At 44.7% G+C, this 25,136-nt stretch overlaps 1 protein-coding gene across 2 annotated transcripts in view; it reads left to right on the top strand.

The window, feature by feature from the left end:
- Positions 1 to 25,136, top strand: part of SPAG17 (sperm associated antigen 17) — a 742,651-nt gene that overhangs the window by 203,050 nt on the left and 514,465 nt on the right. For both annotated transcript variants that reach the window (XM_033941513.1, XM_033941512.1), the window contains exon 13: positions 12,745 to 12,895. In XM_033941513.1, the coding sequence (XP_033797404.1) occupies positions 12,745 to 12,895 (151 nt within the window). The remainder of the gene's footprint in view (positions 1 to 12,744; positions 12,896 to 25,136) is intronic.

The raw sequence follows: 25,136 nt of genomic DNA, 5'->3' as shown, positions 1-25,136 counted from the left end.
TGCTTCAACTGCAACCACCTATAACTTTGTGACTTTGAAATACCAAATAACTGTTGCAGCCGTGAAAAATCAAGCATGTTACTATTTGATAAAACATCCTCTAATGTACGTATACCTGCTTGCATCCAATGCTTCCAAAAGATTCCAGACCCACCAATTTAAATCTTGGAGTTTAACCATAGGGATTGATAAATGGATTTCTCTACTGGAACAAATTTCTCTACTGGAATGTTAATAAGCGATTAATCAAATATTTAATAAACTTGAAAACATGTCTGACATGTCTGATCTAGAAAAAGTGATGGAAGAAGATGAGTTGGATATAGTGGTGATCACAGAGACATGGTTCACAGAGAACCATGACTGGGATGTAGTTGTATTGGGCTATAATCTGTTCAGGAAAGACAGGATAGGAAGAAAAGGAGGGGGAGTAGCGTTATATGTTAAAGATCATATTAAAGACACACAGGGCAAGGAAGAGGCACTGTAGATCAATTTAGAAAGAGGGAATCCTATATAATAAAACGCTAGCCGCGCATGCGCACTCTTGCCAGCGTGTTCCATGATCCATATGTCCATGGCCGGCAAGAGTGCACATGCAAGCTTACAACGGCCCGCACTCACGGTCTGGCTGGCTCACTAAAGTTTTTCGCGGTGGCAGCTCACCTGCCCTGCCTTCCTCTTCCTGCCAGTCTCAGCCGGGTTCACTCCTCCCCTCTTCCTAACCCCTGGCAGCCGGGAGAGAATCTGGACGCGGGCCTCCCTGCTCTTCAGTTCCTCCAGGCAGTGGCAGACCAAACAGGACCCGATCAGACACCAGGGTTCTACACACTCACGGAACCCAAGGTAATGTTCATAAAGAAGTTATTTTTAAGTTCAGCAGACCCCAAAGTAATGTTGTAGCCGAAGTTATTTTTAAGTTCTAAGCCGCCACTGCGGCTCCTCTCACGAGCCGCACCTGCGTCGGAGAAGGCTTCCAACGCAGGTAGGGATTGAGAGAGAAGCCGCTGCCGCGGCTTAGAATTTAAAAATAACTTCGGACAGAACTAAGGGAGTCAGGGCTACAAAGGCCCCAATTGTAACGGTCGAAAACAGAACATTGGGCATTACTCGCGATCCCAGCTGCTCCTCACACCCACTAGCTTGCAAAACAGCTTCCCACAAGGAAATAAGCAAAACGGCCCTACGCTCACAGACCCGCGAGTAGGGTTGCCATGGAAACCCAGCCGGCATAATAAAAATAATGCAGTTGCAAGGGTCAGTGAGAGGGGATCAGGAGTGACATGCACAGCAGGGGCTTAGAGGGCAAGAGAGCTGCAGTTGGAGAGACTGAGGAAGAGAATGTTCAGATAAAGAACTGAGACTGAAGAAGGAATTAAAAAAAAAAAGGAATAGACACCTACAGGGAAACACAGGATCAGGAGCATACAGAGAAAACAGAAGTTTGCAGGAATCAGGAACATATAGAGAAAGGAGAGCAGAGACCCCTGCAAGAACAGAAAAAGAGCAAAGAGACTGGGGATGAGAAAGAGAGCAGAGATGCTTGCAGGGAGAAAAAGCGAGGCAGTAATGTTACAGCTGGAGAGTGCAGAGTGAGGAAGAAAGCAGAGGCAGCGCTACACAGGGAAATGGAGGGAGGAAAGAGACAAAGAAAAAGACAGACAGACATATATTCTAGCACCCGTTAATGTAACGGGCTTAACGACTAGTGGTAAATATATTTACATTGGTGTGATATACAGGTCTCCTTCACAGACGGAAGAAGTGGACAGAAATTTAATAGTAGACATTTAGAAACTTATCTTAAAAAGGGGAAGTTTTACTAATAGGTGATTTTAACATTCTGGATGTTGATTGGGGTATCCCTATTGCAGGGTCTTCTAGCAGTAGGGAGATCCTGGATTCTCTACAAGGAGAACTGTTCCAGCAATTGGTAATGGATCACATGCTAGATGGGTGTCATACTGGACTTAGTGCTTACAAACGGGGAAAGTGTTTCTGATGTTACAGTAGGTAATCATTTGGCATCCAGTGATCACTGCATGGTAAAGTTTAATATTAAGACGGCTATAGAGAGGGCTCATTCAAAAGTAAAGGTTCTAGAGTTTTAAAAAAATTAACTTTGTTCAGATGGGGGATTACGTCAAGGAATTGTCTGGATGGGAACGTCTGGAAGGAGTAGAAATGTAGTGGGCAAAATTGAAAGGAGTTATTGTAAGAGCGACAAATCTTTTTGTGAGGCAAGTAAGTAAAAGTAAGAGGAAAAGAAGGCCGCTTTGGTTCTCAAAAGTAGTAGCTGAGAAGGTAAAGAATAAGAGGTTAGCTTTCATAAACTAAAGATCACAGAAAGAGGAAGACAGGCAAAAATATCTCGAAAAGTTAAGAGAGGCTGGTTGAGAAGTCAAGAAAGCAAAGATACAAATGGAAGAAAAAATAGCTGACACCGTATAACGGGGAGACAAAACATTTTTTAGATATATCATTGATAGGAAAAAGTACAAAAGTGGCATTGTGAGACTCAAAAGTGAAGGGGAGAAATATGTAGAAGCTGAAAAACAAAAGACTGAATTGCTTAATAAATATTTATGTTCTGTGTTCACGGTTGAAGATCCATGAGTGGGACTGCAGAAGACAAATGCAAATAGGGATGGTGGAGTGGTAGACCCCGAACAATTTTCAGAGGGTTGTGTTCGTGAGGAGCTAGTTAAATTAAAGGTAGACAAAGTGATGGGGCCGGATGGTGTACATCCTAGGGTGCTGAAGGAACTTAGGGAAGTTCTGGTAGCTCTGCTGACTGACCTTTTCAATGCTTCTCTAGAGTCAGGAGTGGTACCAGAGGACTGGCCAAGGGTGGATGTAGTCCCTCTACACAAAGGTGGAAGTAAGGAAGAAATAGAGAATCACAAGCCAGTAAGTCTGACTTCTGTGGTAAGCAAATTAATGGAAATGCTTTTAAAACAGAGTATGGTGAAGTTTCTGGAATCCAATAGATTACAGGACTAGAGACAACATGGATTCAGTAGTGGTAGGTCTTGTCAGACAAATCTGATCAATTTCTTTGAATGGGTGACCAAAGAATTGGATAGAGGGAGTGCGCTAGAAACATAGAAACATAGAAATTGACGGCAGAAAAGGGCCATAGCCCATCGAGTCTGCCCATACCAATGACCCACTCCCTGACTTTTACTCCCCTATAGATCCCACGTGAATATCCCATTTTCTCTTAAAATCTGACACACTGTTGGCCTCAATCACCTGCTGAGGCAGCTCGTTCCAATGATCGACCACCCTTTCGGTGAAGAAGTACTTCCTAGCATCACCTTGAAATTTCCCTCCCCTGATTTTCAGCGAGTGTCCTCTGGTTACCGAGGGCCCTGTAAGACTAAAGATATCATCTTTCACCTATATACGCCCCGTGATATACTTAAAGGTCTCAATCATGTCCCCCCTCTCTCTTCGCTCCTCCAGTGAGTACATCCGCAGTTTTTTTAGCCTTTCTTCATACGTGTGATCCCTGAGCCCCAAAACCATCCTGGTTGCCATTCACTGAACTGACTCAATTCTCAACACATCTTTCCGATAGTGTGGTCTCCAGAATTGAACACAATACTCGAGATGAGGTCTCACCATGGATCTGTATAGTGGCATTATGACTTCAGGTTTTCTGCTGACAAAACCCCTATGGATGCAGCCCATCATTTGTCTTGCCCTGGATGAAGCCTTCTCCACCTGATTGGCAGCCTTCATATCATCGCTAATTATAACTCCTAAATCATGTTCCATCGTGGTCCTGGACAAGGTTTCACCATTTAGTGTGTAAGTTCTGTGTGGATTTTTTTTGCCTAGGTGCATTACTTTACATTTTTTAGCATTGAAGCCTAGCTGCCAAGTTGATGACCACTGTTCCAGCTACCGTAGGTCCTGCGTCATAAAGTCCGGAACACTGCTTTTGCCTACTATGTTGCATAGTTTGGCGTCGTCGGCAAACAGTGATACTTTTCCTCTAAGCCCTTGGGTCAAATCTCCTATGAATAAATTGAATAGAATCGGCCCTAAGACGGAGCCCTGAGGTACTCCACTCGTCACTGCTGACGTTTTGGAGGGGGTACCGTTTACCATCACCCTTTGAAGCCTACCATCTAGCCAATCCTTTACCCATGTAGTGAATGTATCCCCTAATCCCATCGATTTTAGTTTGTTCAACAGCCTGCGGTGTGGAACACTATCAAAAGCTTTGCTGAAGTCCAAATATATCACATCCAGGGACTCCCCGGCATCCAGATGACTGGTCACCCAGTCAAAGAAGTCAATCAGATTAGATTGGCAAGACCTTCCCCTGGTAAATAAATCCGTGTTGGTGTGGATCACGTAAATTTTCTTCGTCCAGAATTTTGTCGAGTTTCTTTTTGATCAGTGTTTCCATGAGTTTGCACACTATGGATGTAAGATTCACCGGTCTGTAATTTTCTGTCTCTGTTCTGCAGCCCTTTTTGTGGAATGGAATTACGTTAGCTGTTTTCCAGTCTAGGGGTACTTTTCCCGTGCGCATGGAAAGATTGAAGAGCACGGATAGTGGTTCAGCCAGAACTTCACTCAGCTCTCTGAGTACTCTGGGGTGTAGATTGTCAGGTCCTATGGCTTTGTCTACTTTGAGTCTTGAAAGTTTGTGGTAGACGCTACTGGGTGTAAACTCGTAATCATGAAACAGGTCATTTTGGCTGTCCCTTATCTGTAGTTGTGGACCAGCTCCCGGTGCTTCACAGGTGAATACTGAGCAGAAGAATTCGTTTAGTAGTTCTGCCTTGGTATTATCCGATTCTGTGTAGTTTCCGTCTGATTGCCTAAGGCAGGGGTGTCCAATGTCGGTCCTCGAGGGCCGCAGTCCAGTCGGGATTTCAGGATTTCCCCAATGAATATACATGAGGTCTATTTGCATGCACTGCTTTCATTGTATGCTAATAGATCTCATGCATATTCACTGGGGAAATCCTGAAAACCCGACTGGACTGCGGCCCTCGAGGACCGACATTGGACACCCCTGGCCTAAGGCGTACTATCCCATCTTTGTTTCTCTTCCTGTCGCTAATGTACCTGAAGAAGGATTTGTCCCCTTTTTTAATATTCCGTGCTAGATCTTCCTCTGTTCGAAGTTTGGCTTCCCTGACTGCCTTTTTGACAGCCTTAGATCTGGCCAGATAGTCTTCTTTTGCCTCCCTTTTCCCAAGATGTTTGTAGGTGATAAATGCTTCTTTTTTCTTTTTAATGAGGTCCGAAATTTCCTTGCTGAACCATTGTGGTTTTTTGTTTCTCGGCGTTTGCTTACTGTATTTATATAGCGGCTAGATGCTTCATTCAGGATGGATTTTAGATTTGACCACATAGTTTCCGGATTGTCAGTTTCTGCATGGTTTTGCAGCTCCTGATGGACAAAGTCTCTCATGTGGTCGAAATCTGTGCCCCTAAAGTTGAGGACCCTTGTTGGTGTGATTGATTTAGAGAAGCCTTTCTTGAGGTTGAGCCATACCATGTTGTGGTCACTTGAAGCCAGCGTGTCTCCCACTGATACTTCCGAGACACTGTCTCCATTTGTGAGTACCAGGTCCAGTATTGCCTTTTCCCTGGTGGGCTCTAATACCATTTGTTTGAGTTGTGTACCCTTAATGGAGGTTAATATTCTTCTGCTACTACTCATAGTCGCGGAGAGGGTGTTCCAGTCTGCATCTGGCATGTTGAAGTCCCCTAACAGTACTGTGTCACCACGCAAAGTGATGTTCTCTATGTCCTCAATCAATTCCTTGTCTTTGTCTTCCTGTTGTCTCGGAGGCCTGTATACCACACCGAGGTAAAGGCATTTTTCATTCCCTCTGGCCAGGCTTACCCAAAGTGATTCCCCTATGTATCTAATCTCTGTGATCCTGGTAGTTTTGATATTATCCTTAGTGTATAGTGCTACCCCCCCCTCCTAATTTGCCCTCTCTGTCCCGACGAAGTAGATTGTAGCCTGGTATAACCATATCCCACCCATGCGAGTCCGTGAACCAGGTCTCGGATATCGCTACTATGTCAAGGTCAGCATTCCTTATCTCTGTTTCTAGTTCCAGGATTTTGTTGCCCAAGCTATGTGCATTAACATACATTGCTCTCCAAATTTGTGATGAGATGCCTATCCCCGTTAGTGTGACTCCTGTTTTTTTGTGTATACTATGGGCACTTACCTTAGGCTCAGAAGTGTGGGTTTTACTTGCTTCCCCAGGGCGGGTCTTTGCTGCTCTGGTATGTATGTATGAACCCTCCCCCAACTTACCTAGTTTAAAGCAAAGCCTTTGACAGTGTACCACACAGTCTGCTAATAAATAAACTAAGTGCTCTTGGGATGATCCCCAAAGTGTTGGGCTGGGTTAGGAACTGGTTAAGTGGAAGATGACAGAGGGTAGATCGCTCTGAGGAAAGGGATGTTACTAGTGGTGTGCCTCAAGATTCTGTTCTTGGACCTGTTCTTTTTAACATTTTTATACGCAATATTGTTGAAGATCTGTCGGTAAGATTTGCTGCTTTGTGGATGATACCAAAATCTGCAATAGAGTAGACACACCGGATAGTGTGAATGACATGAAGAAAGACCTAGCAAAGCTTGAAGAATGGCCTGAAATTTGTCAGCTAAAATTTAATGCTAACAAATGCAAGGTCATGCATTTGGGCTGCAAAAACACGAAGAAACGGTATAGTTTAGGGGGTGAAGAACTTTTGTGCACGACAGAAGAGCGGGACTTGGGTATGATTGTATGTGATGATCTTAAGGTGGCCAAACAGGTTGAAAAGGTGACAGCAAAAGCTAGAAAGATGCTTGGGTGCATAGGAAGAGGTATGGCCAGTAGGAAAAAGGAGGTATTGATGCCCCTGTAAAAGACTTTGGTGAGAACTCATTTAGAATATTGTGTACAATTCTGGAGACCATATCTTCAAAAAGATATAAAAAGAATGGAATCAGTCCAGAGGAAGGCTGCTAAAATGGTTTGTGTTCTTCATCATAAGGTGTATAGTGTTAGACTTAAAGATCTCAATATGTATACTTTAGAGGAAAGGCGGGAGAGGGGAGATATGATAAAGACGTTTAAATACCTAAGTGGCATAAATGCACATAAGTTGAGTCTCTGTCAATTGAAAGGAATCTCTGGAATGAGAGGGTATAGGATGACGTTAAGAAGTGAAAGGCTCCGGAGTAATCAAAGGAAATACTATTTTACAAAAAGGGTGGTAGATGCATGGAACAGTCTCCTGGAAGAAGTGGTAGAGACAAAGATTGTGTTTGAATTCAAGAAGGCATGGGATAGGCATGTAGGATCTCTCAGAGAGAGAGAGAAAGCGATAATGGTTACTACAGATGGGCCATTTGGCCTTTATCTGCCATCATGTTTCTATGTTTCTAAGAACCTAATCTCTTTACTTATACCTCTACCACATACATGTGACTTACAGTTGCTAGGTTAAAGTAAGCCATGTTCATCTAGGAACTTTACAGTCCTTTTTATGGAAATGCAGCTGGAGACCAGCCGGTGGATGTTATCTTGTGAGAGACGAAACTTTATCTCTGGAGCCAGTGTGGATTCCAGCTAAGTACACTGCTTTTTCTGAGAGAGTAGTACATGCCATGGCCCTGTAGGAGCGACTCACAGGATGACATTTTGTGTTCATTCTTCCCTACCTGTGAAATGAACAGAACACCCTTGCTTGGCACATTAATACGTTATTTTTGTGTTCACAGTTAACCCGCTGTGTGGCTTCATTATAAGTGCAGCAGAACAAACAGCAGACCAACAAATATATAATGTAATGGCAAGGGCTTTAATTCAAATAATCACTTGTGCCTGAGGTGACCATGTTTCGTCTGAAGCCTGTTGTCATCTGATGAGCTTATGAGTCCCAAAAAGATCATATTGTCTCCCAAATGTGAATGTAATCTTTTGTTTTTAAAATGTGCTTTTTTGGCTAGTCTTTTGTGGGTGTGCTGAAAAGTCCTTAGTCCAGACCTCAGAGGAACAGTGGGAAGTAAAAGATATATTTTATATTTTCTGTATATATATATAAATAGGCTTTTACAAATACAGAGTATATAGTTGAATTTAGAATTGCTTCTATGCTTTTGTGAATGAGAGAGAAAAGACAGTTTTTCTTGTGTGTCTGAATAGGTGAAATATGGAGGTGTTGTGAGGGGGAAGAAAGGAGGCAGAGAGGGGGATAGGCAAGATTCCAGAGAAAGAGCGTGGTCAGGAGAGGAGGCTTTTTATAGGTTGGAATCTGTTGTTTTTAAGTACATATTTTTCAGCATCTTTCTCTGCCATACTTGTTTGAGACAGTGGTCCTTAAATGATAAGGAAGGTGTGACACTCTTTACAGGAATGGTACATTCTGTGCAGTGGGCTTATAGGGTCTATCTGCATTAACATTCCAGAGTCAGATTGTTCAATAATATCCTGGACTCCTTTGTTGCCACTCTGGTTAGGCCATCAGAAAATGTTGATAGCTAGCATTAAGCAATGTAAGGCTGACAGCTGTGTCAGAGACAAAAACTAGAGAGGTACAACCAAAAAACATATTTCTCTCTAGAGTAACTATAAGGTTGCTGCAAGGCTAATTCAACTTTATTGTTACTCTAGAGAGAAGCATGCTTTTTAGTTTTACCTCTCTAGTTTTTGCCTCTGACACAGCCTTCAGGCAAAATGTGGCCACCTCAGGCAAATATGATTAAATTAAAGCTCTTGCCATTACATTATATATTTGTTGGTCTGCTGTACTTGCATCACAGATCTTATACCTCTCTTGTATTTCCCTCCAATTACAAGGGCTCCCGACCCACCCTTGTTCACATTCCCACGCAGTGTTAACACGGAGTCACTGTCAAAGATAAGGTTAGGAACAAGGCAAAATGCAAAATGACTGATAGCTAGAACACGTGGAGTGGCATAATCAAAAAAAGCGTCTAAGTCCCCTTTTGGCCTAAGTCCCTAAACGTTCAACCCAGAAGCAGGGAAAGTGTCCATAACCAAAACAAACGTCCATGTTTTGATTATGGCCTTCCTCAGCCTAAACACCCAATCTCTACTACTTCCAAATGTACACCCACACCACGTCTACACTTTTTAGCCATAATGAAAGAAAAAAACGCCTAAGCCCCAAACATCCAACAGAAGGGCTTTTAGGCAAAGGAGGAGCCAGTCCTTCGCCTAAAAGCTGGATTCTGTAACCGGTATCTGTCAAAAACAACATCGGTTACAGAATCCCCCCCCCCCCACAACGATCCAGGCAGGAGGGTGCCCAAGCCCTCCTACCATGTCAAACCACCAACCCCCCCCCCCGACATGATCGGGGCAAGAGGGAGCCCAAGCCCTCTTGCCCCGCGGCAGCCGCGACCGGCCGACACGATCGGAGCAAGAGGGAGCCCAAGCACTCTTGCCCCGCGGCAGCCGCGACCCCCCAACATGATCGGGGCAAGAGGGAGCCCAAGCCCTCTTGCCCCACGGCAGCCGCGACCCCCCCGACTCGATCGGGCCAGGAGAGAGACCAAGCCCTCCTGGCACAGATGACCCCTACCCCCACCCTCCACTATATTATGGGCAGGAGGGATCCCAGACCCTCCTGCCCTCGATGAACCCCCCTCCCCCCAACGTCCGCACCCCCCAGAACCTCCGATCGGCCCCCCAGCCGACCCGCGACCCCCCCTGCTGACCCCACGACCCCCCTCATCCCCTTCCCCGTACCCTTTTTACGTTGGCCGGACAGACGGGTGCCAATCAGAATAGGCCCGGGAGCCTTAGGCCCCTCCTGTGGGTGGGGCCTTAGGCACATGGGCCCAACCCGGTTCCGGGGGGGGCGGACATTGTGGGGAGGGGGGTTTGTCGAGGGCAATAGGGCCTGGGATCCCTCCTGCCCTTAATGTAGTGGGGAGTGGGGGTAGGGGGTCGCCTGGGCCAGGAGGGCTTGGGCTCCCTCCTGGCCCGATCGAGTCGGGGGGGGGGGTCACGGCTGCCACGGGGCAAGAGGGCTTGGGCTCCCTCTTGCCCTGATGTTGTGTGGGGGGAGGGAGTGATCCATCGCGGCAGGAGAGATGCCTCAGGAGAGATGCGGGTCGCGGCAGTTCAGGTAGAGGAGTGATGGCATCGCGGTAGGGGAGATAAGGCATCTCTCCTGCCGCGATGGTTAGGTTGCCAGGCCGCTGAACTGATGGCGCCAGCGGCCATTAGCTCAGCGGCCCCTTTTTCGGCACTTAGACCTGGTTTTATTTCGTCTATGTCAAAAAGGTCTAAGTGCCGACTAAACTGTTTTGGTTATACCTGTTGTACGCCTAGGTGTAGGTCGGCCCACCTCCCGCCCACTGCCTGCCCTTTCCCCTCCTCTAAACACACCTCTTTTCTCTCTGTGCGTTTAGAGGCAGGGGAAAGGCCTAAGCTATTTTTAGATACGTCTAAAAACCAGCTTTGGTTATGGGTACTTGGACGATCAGGCTTTTTGATCGTCCAAGTAGCCATTTAGGACACTTTTTAGACTTTTTTTTTTTTTATTATTATTACCCCCCTTGCTTTTATATGGTACGCAAACTGAAGGAAATTCAAATTGCAGGCAATATCAACTTTTTGTTTCACTCAAGAGTACATTAGTTGAGCATACTTATATCAGAGCCTAGGTGGATGAACTTCTTCTGAGCTCTAGTTGGAGGGGGAGGCATTGGGTGCATATTTTCCAATAATATTACCTCTAAATCAGAACCCCATATGGACAACAAACCTCCCCTCTGCAACACTAACAGGCTTTAATTTCACACACACACAAGCCAATCACACAACAGGTAGTAACAGGGAAAAAGAAAGGAAAGAAAGGTGGAGAAAAAGCCTCAGTTCAGCTTCATCTGGCAAAAAACTCCACCTTTCAAGGCTAACCCTGTACTCCAAAATATAGAACCAGTAGAAAAAGCTCTATGGTAGCCTGCAGGGAGATGTTACAAAACACACCGGGACACACAGCCCTCAGTTGTGAAAAAATGGGTAAATCAGCACTGTAGCAAAGTAGTCCAGGATTCAGCGTGGAACACAGCAAAAAAAGAGAACAACTTAGCTGCTTCGGCATCCAGGATCTCTCAGTCCTTCACCTCCTGGGTCCTGCAGCCACTGAACCACTACATATTTTCCCTCATAAAAGAAATAGATTGTCTATGATGCTTCAAAATTAGGATCAAGTGGCACAAGTAGAGACTGAATATATTTTTAAAATGAGGGTTTTTCACCTTAAATATTCAAATATGAATCTATGCCACAAAAAAATTATCTTCCATAAATCACAGACTTCACACTCAAAAACACTATCCCACAGTCCCTCGCCATGTGGCTGCAGACCACCTCAGATGATTTCTTCTATTTATAAAAATAGGAGTTTCACAGTGATTTTGAAAAATAACTATGAAAGGGAAATGAGAAATAATGTGAATTTATTTTTACAATTTTGGAAAGTCTTAAATTTTTTATTTATACTCCAAGGATTTATTTTAAAAAATGAGGCTTTGTTATACATAAAAAAGTGCATATTTCTCCTCTGTTTTCAATAAAACTTTTGTTTCATCTCAAGACTTTTAGTAGCTCAGAAGAAAATCATTTCAGGCAGGACTATGGAACAGAAGAAATAGCAAAGCAGGAGTGGTGGTGAGGGTCTTGGGATAGGTCAGTGGGAAAATACAATAAACGCCCTACCTAGGTCTGCAGATGCTCCAACATTTCATCAGTGAATTATATCTCACCCAAAGTGGACAATTTCCCCTGAATTATATAAATGGTGCTTTGAGTTGCATGCATAAATTTTGGTGCGTGCCCAATTTGTATACAACATAATTGAATAATTAGCCAATAATTGGCTTCTTAAAAAGCAATTATTAACATTAATTGGTTTAAATTTAAATTATATGTGTACAGTTAGGTGAAGGATCCACTCTTAAAATTTATGCACGGTTCCAAAAAGGGGGCACAGAAATGGGAGGGTCATGGGTGGATCTGGAGTATTCCTCAAAGTTGCACATGTAATTATAGAATAAGGAGCATTTGCACCAAACTTTAGGTGTGAGGTTTTGTACTATGTTTCCAGTGGTGCAAATGGTCACGCCTAAACTTAGGTGCTTCTCCCGGGTGTAAGCACTATTCTTTAAATTACACCTAACTTTAGGCATCATTTATAAATAGCGCTTATGTAGGGGGGAGGGGAGGGTCAGCACCCATTTTTTTAGACATAATATTTAGAATTCAGTCCTTTGGAACTTGCTTGATGTCATTGTCAAAGTAGCCATGGAGTTATAGTATTGGCAGCCAGAGATAATGGAATTTAATAAAAATGGGAGGAAGTGGCCTAGTGGTAAGAACTTCTTTCTGCCTCAGCATCTTGAAGTTGTGAGTTTGATCCTAGCCCACTCCATGTGACTCTGGCCAACACACATAATCCCTCCTAGGTACCACAGTTAGATTATGGGCTTGCGGGGACAAATGAGGAAAATACTTAAGAGTACCTGATTACTATTTAATGTATTGTAAACCACTTTGAGTGAATCTCTTCATGAAAAGGTGGTTAATAAATCCAAATAAATAAATGAAGGCAGAAAAAAATGTGTTGTTTGACTAGTTTTGACCATGTGCTATATAGTTTGTCTACCCTTTTCTATAGCATATTTGAAAATCTTTATCATGTGTCTGCCATTTTTCTCTCTTATTTCAGTTACAAGAAAATGTACGCCTAACAGACATTGAGCAAGAAATGCAAAAAAAGTTTCCATTGATGCAGCAACTTGACTTCTCACAATTTATACCTGAGAATGATATCAAGCGCTTGAGCAAAATCCATGAGCTCATGTATTATTGCTCAAATGGTAATTTGATTTCTTTATATAGTTACACTAGTTAACTTAACCAGCATTGTCCAATATGTAAATGATTGACATATATAGGAAGACAGTCAAAGTGAAATAAGCTTTTTACAAGTTATGGTAAATCAATATTTTCTCTGAAGACAAGTAGGATACATTGATCCTCCTTTTAAAATTTTATGCATTTCCTATGTCTATTATCTGATGTATTCCCACTTTTAAATTGTATTTTTCGCTGCATGTTCGGTTTTACTTGTTGTGAACTGCCTAGAACCATTCCTGATCAGACGGTATATAAAAATAAATTTATTATTATTATTATTATATGGGTGATGTCATCTGACAGAGTCCTATCAATTTTGTCAAAACCCAAATATTCTAGAACATCCACATCAACTGAAGAAAAAAGTCCCAATAGTGTCACTATAGAACAGAGTGCAAGGAGCAGCAACGGGAAAACAATAAATGAACAATAAATTATTAATTTGTGTATGAAGACCTCAGTGTGGATTGTGAAGTCAGATGAACAAATCAACGTTCAATATTACAATCCATGTGAGGGCACCAGCCCAACACACCACACCATTATAGAATCTTCATGTGTGTGATATTAAATAATGAAAAAGTGTAATAACACCAGTGTTAACAAAAGTCATAATAACTCATTAGTGTATATTCACCGGAGCTGCTCCAACACAGTCAGTAAAACAGTAGTACTGCACAAAGAAAAATCACTTATCTCAATTGGGGCTCAATGAAAACATCAGGGCTCCCAAACCATAGAAATAATAATAATAATAATTTTATTTCTTATATACCGCCAAAGCCATAGTAGTTCGAGGGGTTTACAACGAAGAAGGACTGGACAATCAGCGAAAATGGTACAATGGTACAATCAGAGAAAATAGGTACCAGAGCAAATGGTACAAACAGAAAAAAGGCAGAGAAAGCCCGTGGAAGAGCTGCAAGTAGAAAAGAGGCCGCTCCAAAGTAAAGGGTTCAACTGAGCTTCAGTTTCGGATACACATTCTTCTTCAGGAACCTTTACATTTTGCGAGCTCAAGAACAACCCAGCAGGTGTTCTTCCCTGCATACTTGCTGTTGGGTTGTTCTTGAGCTCGCAAAATTAAAAAGGTTCCTGAAGAAGAATGTGTATCCGAAACTGAAGCTCAGTCGAACCCTTTACTTTGGAGCGGCCTCTTTTCTACTTGTAGTTCTTCCATGGGCTTTCTCTGCCTTTCTATGCTTTGGGAGAACTGATGTTTTCATTGAGCCCCAATTGAGATAAGTGATTTTTCTTTGTTTGTTCAGTACTACTGTTTTACTGACTGTGTTGGAGCAGCTCCGGTGAATATACACTAATGAGTTGTTATGACTTTTGTCAGTGGCGTTCCTAGGGGGGGGCGGGCCGCCCCGGGTACCAGCCCTAAGGGGGTGTTCCCGGCCTTGCCGTTCAGTCCCCCGCCACCCCCGAAGGACCGTTCGCCCCCCTGGCCTCCCCGCACCACCTATGAACAGCCGCAGCAGGATAGCGAAGTCAGCGTCAGCGATCCCTGCGCTGCTTCCTGCGCCGCGATCCCGCCCCTCCCCTGACGTCAGAGGAGGGGCGGGACCGTGGCGCAGGAAGCAGCGCAGGGATCGCTGACGCTGACTTCGCGATCCTGCTGCGGCTGTTCATAGGTGGTGCGGGGAGGCCAGGGGGGCGAACAGTCCTTCGGGGTGGGTCGGGGCATCAGGCCTTCAGGGTGGGGCGGGCGGGCAGGCAAGCAGGCTTTCAAGGGGGAGGGGGTGACAGGCAGGCATCCTTCAAGTGGGGACAGGCCTTCGGGGGGGGTGCAGACCTTCAAAAAAAAAAAAAAATTTTTTTACATGGGGGGGGTGCAGACCTTCAAAAAAAAAAAAAAATTTTTTTACATGGGGGGGGGGGGGGTGTCAAAAAATGATGCGCCCCGGGTGCCACATACCCTAGGTACGCCACTGACTTTTGTTAACACTGGTTTCAAGTTCAAGTTCAAGTTTATTTGTTCTTAATGAATCGCCTATTTAAATTACTAAGCGATGTACAACATAATAAAATATACAAATAAAATATTAGTGTTAACATACAAAATGACTTTTGTTATGGGTTAAAAATTAACATACAAAATACATACATACAAAATAACTTTTGTTATCCCAGGACAAGCAGGCAGCATATTCCCACACATGGGTGACGTCACCGACGGAGCCTCGCAGCGGACAGCCTCGAAAGCAAACTTGCTTGAAGATCTCGATTTTCGAGGACTGCACCGCGCATGCGCGCGTGCCTTCCTGCCCGAACTAGGGGGGCGCATCTCCTGAGAGGATCCTCAGTTCGTTTAATTCCGCGGAGACAAGAAGACACGTTTTTCTTCAGCTCTGCAGCACTTTTGCCTTCTCTTCACCGCGGCTGTTTCTTTTTTTTCACAAAGTTCGGTCGCTGTGCTTTAATTTATTTCTCCTTTTTCAAAACTAAAAAAAAAAAAAAAAAATTGAATTTTTGTTTCTCTTTTATACTTGTCCGGCCGGTGAGCCTTGGGCCTAGGCCCAATTGCTCCTTCCATTCGACACGGACTTTATTTTTTCTATGTCCCGGCCTCTCACCGGGTTTAAACGTTGTCGTCAGTGTAATCGTGTGATTTCGGTCACCGATCCCCACTGTCGCTGCCTTCAGTGCCTGGGTCCTTCCCATTCACCAGAAGATTGCCATCATTGCTTCACTCTCACTCCACGGGCTTTTCAACGCAGGTGCGCCCAATTTTTTCAACTCTTCGGAGACATGGAGCAACCTTCGGATTCGACTTCGACCTCGGCGGCTGCCCCGGTATCGAAGGCTTCGACTCCGACTTCATCGACGACCACGGTCTCGAAGGCTTCGACCCAAGTTCCGGCTGGAGCTTCGGTCTCGAAGGCCTCGACCTTGCCTGCTTCGGTTCCCTCGAAGACGGTGTCCTCGATGAAATCTGCCATGGGGGGTAAGTCTCCGGGTTCTCTTTCAGGTACCGTACCCAAGAAGCCACCAGAGTCCTCTGCACGTCCATCTTCCAAGCGTACCTCCAAGACAAGGGAATACTCACCTTCGAGGTCTCCCTCTTCGGAGCGTACTGCTGCACCTACGAGATCAGAACCTTCTGTCTCGGTGCCGATGCTGGAAGACATGCTAAAATCTATACTGACCACTCAGATTTCCTCTTTAGTGGCTCAATTGGTTCCGTCCTTGACCTTGCCTCGGGTGGATCAGCCTGTCACCCAACCGGAGCATCCAGTATCTCGAGGCCGATCCCGGACACCGAAGAGAATACCTTCATCTGATTCTTCTCTGGACTCACCTCCTTCGAAGCACCAATCGAAGCCTTCGAGACATAGTGCTTCTAAGCTTCGGAGAGAGTCTTCAGCTTTGGACACCGAGACTTCTCTTCCCCTTTCTTCGAAGTCGAAGCACAGATCTCGACACCATCGAGCATCGACTCGAAGTCCTTCTCAACCGAAGACTCATCCATCGAAACCAGCTCGTCGAGACACTTCACCTCAGACCTCAACTCATTCAGTACCACGTACACCTGGTACTTCTCCATCCAGGAGCCTTAAGAGGAAACATTCTCTTACTCCATCTCACAGTGCAACTTCTTCAGTGACTCTACGCCTTGAATCGGAACCACTGTCACCATATTCCAGAGAGGCTTCTCCTTCATACTCAGCACTCCCTAGATCTCGCAGTGTGTCTCCTGAGGAAGCATCTGATTCCAAATCCATTTCATTTGCCAAATTTATTTTTGATATGGGACAAGCTCTCAAACTAGATCTTCATTCTGATTCCAAATATACTCCTGAATATTTGGCAGATATGGAGCTTCCTCATCCACCTAAAGAGTCACTACGTTTACCCATGACTCCTGTTCTCAAACAAACCTTTGCTCGTAACATGGAGACTCCTTATTCCATCACTGCCATTCCTTCTAAATTGGAATCTCGCTATAGAACAGTTCCATGTAAGGGTTATGAAAAATCTCAACTTTCTCATCAATCCCTGGTAGTAGAATCATCTTTAAAGAAAGCACATCCTTCTAAAATCTACGCTTCAGTTCCTCCAGGCAGAGAAGGTCGTACCATGGATAAGTTTGGTCGCCGTTTATACCAGAACTCTATGATGGCAAATAGAGTTCTTAATTATAGCTACATTTTCACTTCTTACTTCAACCATTTTCTGAAGATTTTACCATCTTTTTACCCGGATATTTCCACAACTCGTCTTTCAGAATTCAAACTCATCCTCAAGACTCTCTCTCAATTGCGACTCTTCATGTTACAAGCCTCATATGATGCTTTTGAACTCTCCTCTCGAGTATCTGCCTTTGCAGTAGCCATGCGTCGTTTAGCGGAAGTCTCTCCGTTGGTGGATGCTCTCTTTCAATCTTTCCAGAGGCTTGCTGTTCCACCCTCTTCCTCATCAGAAAGTCCTCACAACCAACTCGTCAACGTACGCATGGAGAGCTCATGTGGACGGTCTTCGCACTCAGGGTCTATGGACTCAAGCAGACTGTCGGTGTCATATCAATCTGTTGGAACTCAGAGCGATATTCTATGCTCTCAAAGCTTTTCAACATCTCCTTCACGACATGGTGATTCTTGTTCGTACCGACAACCAAGTAGCCATGTATTATGTCAACAAACAGGGAGGGACGGGATCTCATTCCCTATGTCAAGAAGCTCTGAAATTGTGGCATTGGGCAATTCTTCACAACCTCTACCTCAGGGCTGTTTACATTCAGGGTCAACACAATTGTTTGGCGGACAAATTGAGTCGTCTTCTACAACCTCACGAATGGACGCTCAATTCTCCTACTCTTCACCAAATCTTTGCTCGTTGGGGAACTCCGCAGATAGATCTGTTTGCATCACCTCTCAACTTCAAGCTGCCTCAATTTTGCTCCCGCATTTACACTCCTCAACGTCTCGAAGCGGATGCGTTTCTACTGAATTGGAGGAATCAGTTCCTTTATGCCTTTCCTCCGTTTCCTCTGATTCTCAAGACTCTAGTCAAACTGAAGTCAGAACATGCCACCATGATTCTGATAGCTCCTCGGTGGCCCAGGCAATCTTGGTTCTTCCTACTACTTCAACTCAGCACCAGGGAGCCTCTACTTCTGCCAATCTTTCCTTCTCTACTCAAGCAGAGTCAAGGATCTTTGCTTCATCCCAATCTGCAGTCTCTACACTTAACAGCTTGGTACCTTTCTGCATAACAGACTTTCCTCAATTTTCTCAGTCTGTTCAAGATATCTTACTTGCTTCCAGAAAGCCATCGACTAGACAATGTTATGACCAGAAGTGGACAAGATTTTCTACTTGGTGTTCTACGCGTCACTTGCAACCTATATCGTCCTCTTTATCATCAGTTTTGGACTACTTGTTTCATTTGTCCCAATCTGGACTTCAAACTACATCTATTCGAGTCCATCTTAGTGCTATAGCTGCTTTTCATCAGCCTCTGGATGGAAAACCTCTTTCTGCACATCCTATGGTTTCTCGCTTTATGAAAGGACTTCTAAATCTCCATCCCCCGCTTAAACCACCTCCTGTGGTTTGGGATCTCAATGTTGTTTTAGCTCAACTTATGAAACCTCCTTTTGAACCGCTTGACAAAGCTCACCTCAAGTATCTCACTTGGAAAGCTGTGTTCCTGATCGCCCTCACATCTGCTCGACGAGTCAGTGAGTTACAAGCTTTGGTTGCAGATCCACCTTTCACAGTTTTTCACCATGATAAGGTGGTCCTACGTACTCATCCTAAATTCTTACCTAAAGTTGTTTCAGAATTTCACATCAATCAGTCTATTGTTCTTCCTGTATTTTTTCCAAAGCCTCATTCTCATCCAGGAGAGGCGGCTCTTCATACTTTGGACTGTAAATGTGCTTTGGCTTTCTACCTCCAACGCACTCAGCTTCACAGAACATCTCCTCAACTTTTCATCTCTTTTGATCCGAACAAGTTGGGACGTCCTATATTAAAACGCACAATCTCCAACTGGATGGCTGCTTGCATTTCTTTCTGCTACGCTCAGGCTGGTCTTCCTCTGCAAGGTCGAGTGACGGGCCACAAAGTTAGAGCCATGGCGGCATCTGTAGCTTTCCTCCAATCAACTCCTATTGAGGAAATCTGCAAGGCTGCCACTTGGTCATCGGTTCATACTTTCACCTCTCATTATTGTCTGGATACCTTATCCAGGAGGGATGGCCATTTTGGCCAATCTGTTTTGCAAAATCTTTTTTCGTAAATTGCCAACTTCCCTCCATCCCTTTTTCCTTAGCTTGGAGGTCACCCATGTGTGGGAATATGCTGCCTGCTTGTCCTGAGATAAAGCACAGTTACTTACAGTAACAGTTGTTATCCAGGGACAGCAGGCAGATATTCCCACAACCCTCCCACCTCCCCTGGTTGGCTTCTTGGTTAGGTATATGAACTGAGGATCCTCTCAGGAGATGCGCCCCCCTAGTTCGGGCGGGAAAGCACGCGCGCATGCGCGGTGCAGTCCTCGAAAGATCGAGATCTTCAAGCAAGTTTGCTTTCGAGGCTGTCCGCTGCGGGGCTCCGTCGGTGACGTCACCCATGTGTGGGAATATCTGCCTGCTGTCCCTGGATAACAACTGTTACGGTAAGTAACTGTGCTTTATGGGTTAAAACTAACAAGAATTGTGTGGGTAAGTGGGGAGAAAGTTACAATGTTTGGATAGAAGAGAAAGAAAAACATAAAAGGAAAGAACAAAAAGGGAGGGGTAATTTTAGCTTTTTAAGTGAAAATCGATAATTAGTATGCTAAGAATCGTAAGCATACTTACACTGTTTCATTATTTAATATCACACACATGAAGATTCTATAATGGTGTGGTGTGTTGGGCTGGTGCCCTCACATGGATTGTAATATTGAACGTTGATTCGTTCATCTGACTTCACAATCCACACTGAGGTTTTCATACACAAATTAATAATTTATTGTTTATTGTTCATTTATTGTTTTCCCGTTGCTGCTCCTTGCACTCATAATTGAAACGTACCTGATAGGTACGGGACATAAGGAAGCCACGAAACCAGTTCAACACCTCATCCCTGATACCAATAGCGTCTAGGCATTGTAGCATTTTCCCATGGTCTACTAGATCAAAGGCAGAGCTCATATCAAATTGCATGATCAGGGCATTGAGGCCCTTGCTAAACAATAGACGCAGATTATCTAAGATAGCCACAATTACTGCATCCTTCCCATGTCTTTAGTGCCCCAGTGCCTCCTTCCCATGTCCTTAGTGCCCCTTCCTGTTGTTAGTGCCCCCAATGCATCCTTCCCATGTCTTTAGTGCCCCCAGTGCCTTCTTCCTATGTCCCTCTCACTGCCTTCCAGACTTTGTCCCACTCCCGAAGCCAGCCTGCCTGCCTGTCTACCTCCCTGGCCAAAGCCAGCCTGTTTCCCTGCCTACCTCCTTCCCTCCCTGTCGCACAAAAAAAAAAGCCTCCCTCCTTCTTTTCCCCGGGTCAGCTGCTATCTTACCGCCTTGCTGTTGCTGCTAAAGCCGACAGGAAGTCTTCTTTCCGACATCAATTCTGACGTCGGAGAGGACGTTCTGGGCCAGAAAGGCAGCGATTGGCTGGCCCAGAACGTCCTCTCAGACGTCATAATTGACGTCGGAAAGAAGTCTTCCTGTCGGCTTTAGCAGCAGCAGGGCGGTAAGATAGCAGCCGACCCGGGGAAAGGAAGGAGGGAGGATTTTTTTTTTGCGCGACAGATAGGGACAGGGTCTGAAAACGGGACCTATGGTCACCTTAATCTTGCCAGCGGTTGAAGAATAGTGCTCTATACCCCTGTTAGATCGAATACAAAGAGCTAAAGGTTCAATAACTAGAGCAAAAAGCACCATAGAAAGAGAGCAGCCCTGCCTAGTTCTCCTATGCAGAGAGAAAGGCTCAGAATAATGGCCATTAACTTTAACATTTCCAAGGGGTTCATTATACAATGAATGTATCCATCCCAACAACCTGGGGCCAAACCCAAAGCGCTCGAGTACTTGAAACATGAAGGGCCAGGAAACCCGGTCGAACACCTTTTCCACGTCGATCGATAGAAAAAGAGCCTCCTCACCCAATCGCAGAACTCGTTCCCTTAAATTTAATACCCTTCAAATATTATCCCCCACCTGTTGACCCTTCAGAAAGCCCAATTGATCCGTATGCACCAACCGAGGGATCCAGGACATCAAACAATCCACTAGGATGTGAGCAAAGATCTTTGTTTCAACCCCCAGAAGATAGATGGTTCGATAAGAAGCACAGCTTAGAGGGTCTTTCTTTCCCTTCCTTGAGCAACACTTTAATGCCCGCCAGTCTCATAAAGTAAGGTAAATGACTCTGAGAATGAAGCAAATTACAACAATCCAATAAAAGAGGCAAAAGGAGATTTTGAAATTGTTTATAAAACTTGATGGAATAGCCATCCAAACCAGGAGCTCTACCAATCTTCATCCCACATAGTTCCTACCTCGCTTCAATAAGGGTCAATGGCCTGTCCAACCGATGAGCATTACCCATGTCAACTCACTCCAGGGGAAGCTAGTTGAGGTAGTCCTTTATCTGTTCCGAAGGGATCTCATCCTCTGACGAGTATAGTTGTTTATAAAACTGCACAAAACAATCTCTGATCTCCCGACTGGCACGAACCACTGCACTAGTAGAGTCCTTCATAGAAAAAATACTCCTCTGTATATGCTGTTACTTAAGCCTATGGGCAACCAGATGGCTAGACTTGTTATTGTACTTGAAATACTGTTGCTTCAAAAGTTGCAGGTGGAATTGAATTTTTGCTAGATCCAGATCACATAGCTATCTATAAGCATCATGGAGTTTCGCAACAGAGAACCATCCCAGGGTCTACTCTTATGAGCACCCTCCAACTGGTCCACTAAGAGTACCAGCCTATTCTACTCCTTTTGTCTTCGTCGCTTCTAAAAGGCCGCCAAAGAAATCAGGTGCCCTCTGGTGCTCTCTAGGTGTTACTTTGAAACCTCCCACACTGCACTCAGCGAGGCTTCCCCTGTAGCATTAAAAGAAATGTAATATTCAATTAAAGACTGAAACTTAGATGCAAAAGTCGGATAATCAAGCAAACTATCATTCAGCCGCTAGAATGATTGCCCAGGATCTCCCGGAGAAGGGTCAAACGGCACCCACACTGGGGCATGTTCTGACCATGTGATCTTTTCAATATCAATCTTAGTTAAGCTAGATAACAAGTCTTTATCCACCCATAAGTAATCAAGTCAAGAATATGATCGGTGAGCCGTGGAATAAAATGTATAGTCTCTATCATGGGGATGCAGCCACCTCCAACTATCTTCCAAATGAAGCTCTGAGCAAAAGTCCAAATAGAGCCGCCTAACCTGCACCCCATATTGAAGCCCCCCACCGCCTCTGGTGTTATCAAGGTGAGGCAACGTTGTAAGATTAAAATCTCCCCCTACAATAAGAGAACCCTCTTTAAAAAGAGCACAAAAACAAGTTACCCTGGCCTTCATTAGGCACATAGACACACTCCAGGGTATATAATGTACAATCAAGCGTGATAACCAATCCAAGGTATCTTCCCTGAGTCTCACACCACCCGATGTACCTCTGCATGAATATGCTTTGCAATTAAAATTCCTACTCCACCCCTGCGAGGTGTGCCTATCCTGGTCGCCCAAAAAGCTAAAGGAAACCTAGAATCTTTCAAAAGGGATTCATGGGCCTGTTTCAAATGTGTCTCCTGGACCAAACAAATAGAAGCCTTCAAACGAACCAGCTCCCGAAAAAAGGCCCTCAAACCCGCCATGAGGAACCCAATCCCCCCACCGTCCAACCACGCCCAAAGAAGGGCAGCTATCTCTTACCCACTCCTCCACCCAACCATTCCCCGTTACCAACCCCCCACCTGTCTACCCCCCTATCCCTACCCCACAAAGTGGAATCCTCCCGACCTCCCACCAGCATAAAAGGAAGTGTGATCCCCAGGTGCCATATAAACTCGGTGAGCCTCAGGTGCCATATAAACTCAGAGAATAAGAAATTAACATCAATAAGTCCCCAAACAAAAATCAGATCAAGTACATATATACTGTTCCCTGTCATGCACATGGAACCTTGCCCCATAAAACTTCACCTGTTAAGCAACGAAGCATCAAACCCAAACAACATCCCTCACCCAACAAACCAAATCAAAAGAGAACCGAGGTCTCCAAAAGAAAAACCCCAAACATTCCTTTCCCCACAGAACCACTCATCACCCCGGTCAACATTCGTACTCAAACACTCACCCTACCCACACATCCAACACCAAGTACAGCCTATCCTGCACAATAGTAAATATAACATAAGAGGATGTCAAAAACAGGAAACAAGAATTAGCTCTTCAAAATAGGAACATAATTCAACGCGAACCATGGACAACAAAAAGCAGAGAACTCAAGTCCCCAACCCAGAGGCCATGGCCTCCGCTGTGCTGTGATCTGGTCGGGACCGCCGCCCCACCCACTGCCAACAAAATGATGCCAGGTGCTGCTGTATAGAGTGGGCCAATCCTGCCACCTCTGGAACCACCACCATTTCAATGCCTTCCTTCTGTAGGAGTGCCTTAGCTTCATCCAAAGTGACCATCTTCTTATGCACCCCAAAAGGAAAAGTCCATCTGTAGTGGATATTAGCCCAGGTCAGGGATCTGGTAACTTCCAGAAATGCCACCATTTCTGCTGTGTACTAGCAGCTAGATCCCGTAAAGTTCCAGATGATTGTTTTCCCACATGACCAACTTCAGTTCCCGGGCAGTCCACAAAAGTCTCTCAGGACAAAACTCTGGAAACAAACCACTATATCTTTGAGATGGTCCCCCAGCTTGGGTCCCAAAGAATGATGAGCTCGCTCAATACACAGATCAAGGGTATCAGCTTGCAAGAGCCATGAGGACAATTTTTCAATTGCCACTCGAGCATCTTTATATGGGGGCATGTCTGGGACACCCTATACGCAGATGTTGCTGCAATGAGCCCAGTTTTCCTTATCTTCAACTTTTATCAATTAAATCAGAGTCCTCCGCGTAAATCCTCCATGCTGCGCTGTGCATCTACAACTTTTTCCTCGCAGGTGTCCATACGCAACTCAACTGTGTCAATTCTGCTTCCCATCTCCACAAAGTCCTGACGAACCTCCAACATGGCCTCCTTGATTTTTTTCTGCTACCCCCAAGATCTCCGACTATACGGCCACAAGCAAACCATGCAAGTCTGTCTTTCTAGGAGCTGCCATATCATCCTCTCCCAGCTCAGAGTCCTCTTCCAACGATCCCAGGAGAAGCGGCGGTGGCACATCAGAGGCCTGCCACAGCTCCCCGCCAGGCTCACTTCTCTCATGTGGCAGCCTAGTTGGAAGCTTGTCCATCACACGACCCATTTGCTTTTCCACTTCTATTCGCCATTTGGATGCCACTGGTAGCTCAACACCAGCTGAGCATGGATAATGAGACACCAGCGCACTCATAAAGCTGCAATTGCCAATTAAGCTGCTAGCTTTCACTCAAGGTGTGCAAAATAACAAAAACATGGAAATGACGCATAACGCAAGGTTTACCAAAATAATTATTTATTGCTTTTATTTTTCCATCATGGACCTCAAAAGGCTAGTTGCGTTAGCGGGAGGTCGTTATAGTTGTCAAAATGCTGGCCTTCTGATAACTATCTCAACCTGATACTTCGAAGCTCCCCAATATATACCTTCAGTCCAGTTTGACATCATTGGCTGTCAGCCAATCAACTAACAGAGGCTGTACTTAAATTTAGACAAAGACCTTCTTTTTAACATGGAATAAAAGTTCCAGAAATCATAATTTTTTGTTTACATTCATCCTTGAATATACATTAACATTTTGTTACATATCCAATGTTCTTTTTGTCCTTTTAAAAAAGTATATTAAGAGAACTTGCATTTGTTACAAAGTGCTAAGAAATTCTCGGTTCTCCCTGTCAGCACAGTAAAGGAGAAGGAGGGGCTGTTTCCCCCTCTCCCTGAAACCTGACAGCTTCATGTTACACCTACACAGTCCTAAGTGTGGGCTACCAATGCCCCCCTTCCTATGCTGGAGACTGGAACAGCAGTTTCTGACTCTAATTATTCCCAGATGTTACCTCAGGATTTTTCCTTAGTGTTCCTTATATAA

The sequence above is a fragment of the Geotrypetes seraphini genome, chromosome 4 (assembly GCF_902459505.1).
Source record: "Geotrypetes seraphini chromosome 4, aGeoSer1.1, whole genome shotgun sequence".
NCBI lineage: Eukaryota > Metazoa > Chordata > Amphibia > Gymnophiona > Dermophiidae > Geotrypetes > Geotrypetes seraphini.
The sequence above is the reverse complement of the archived record's forward strand: the minus strand, read 5'-3'. Positions and strand labels throughout refer to the sequence as shown.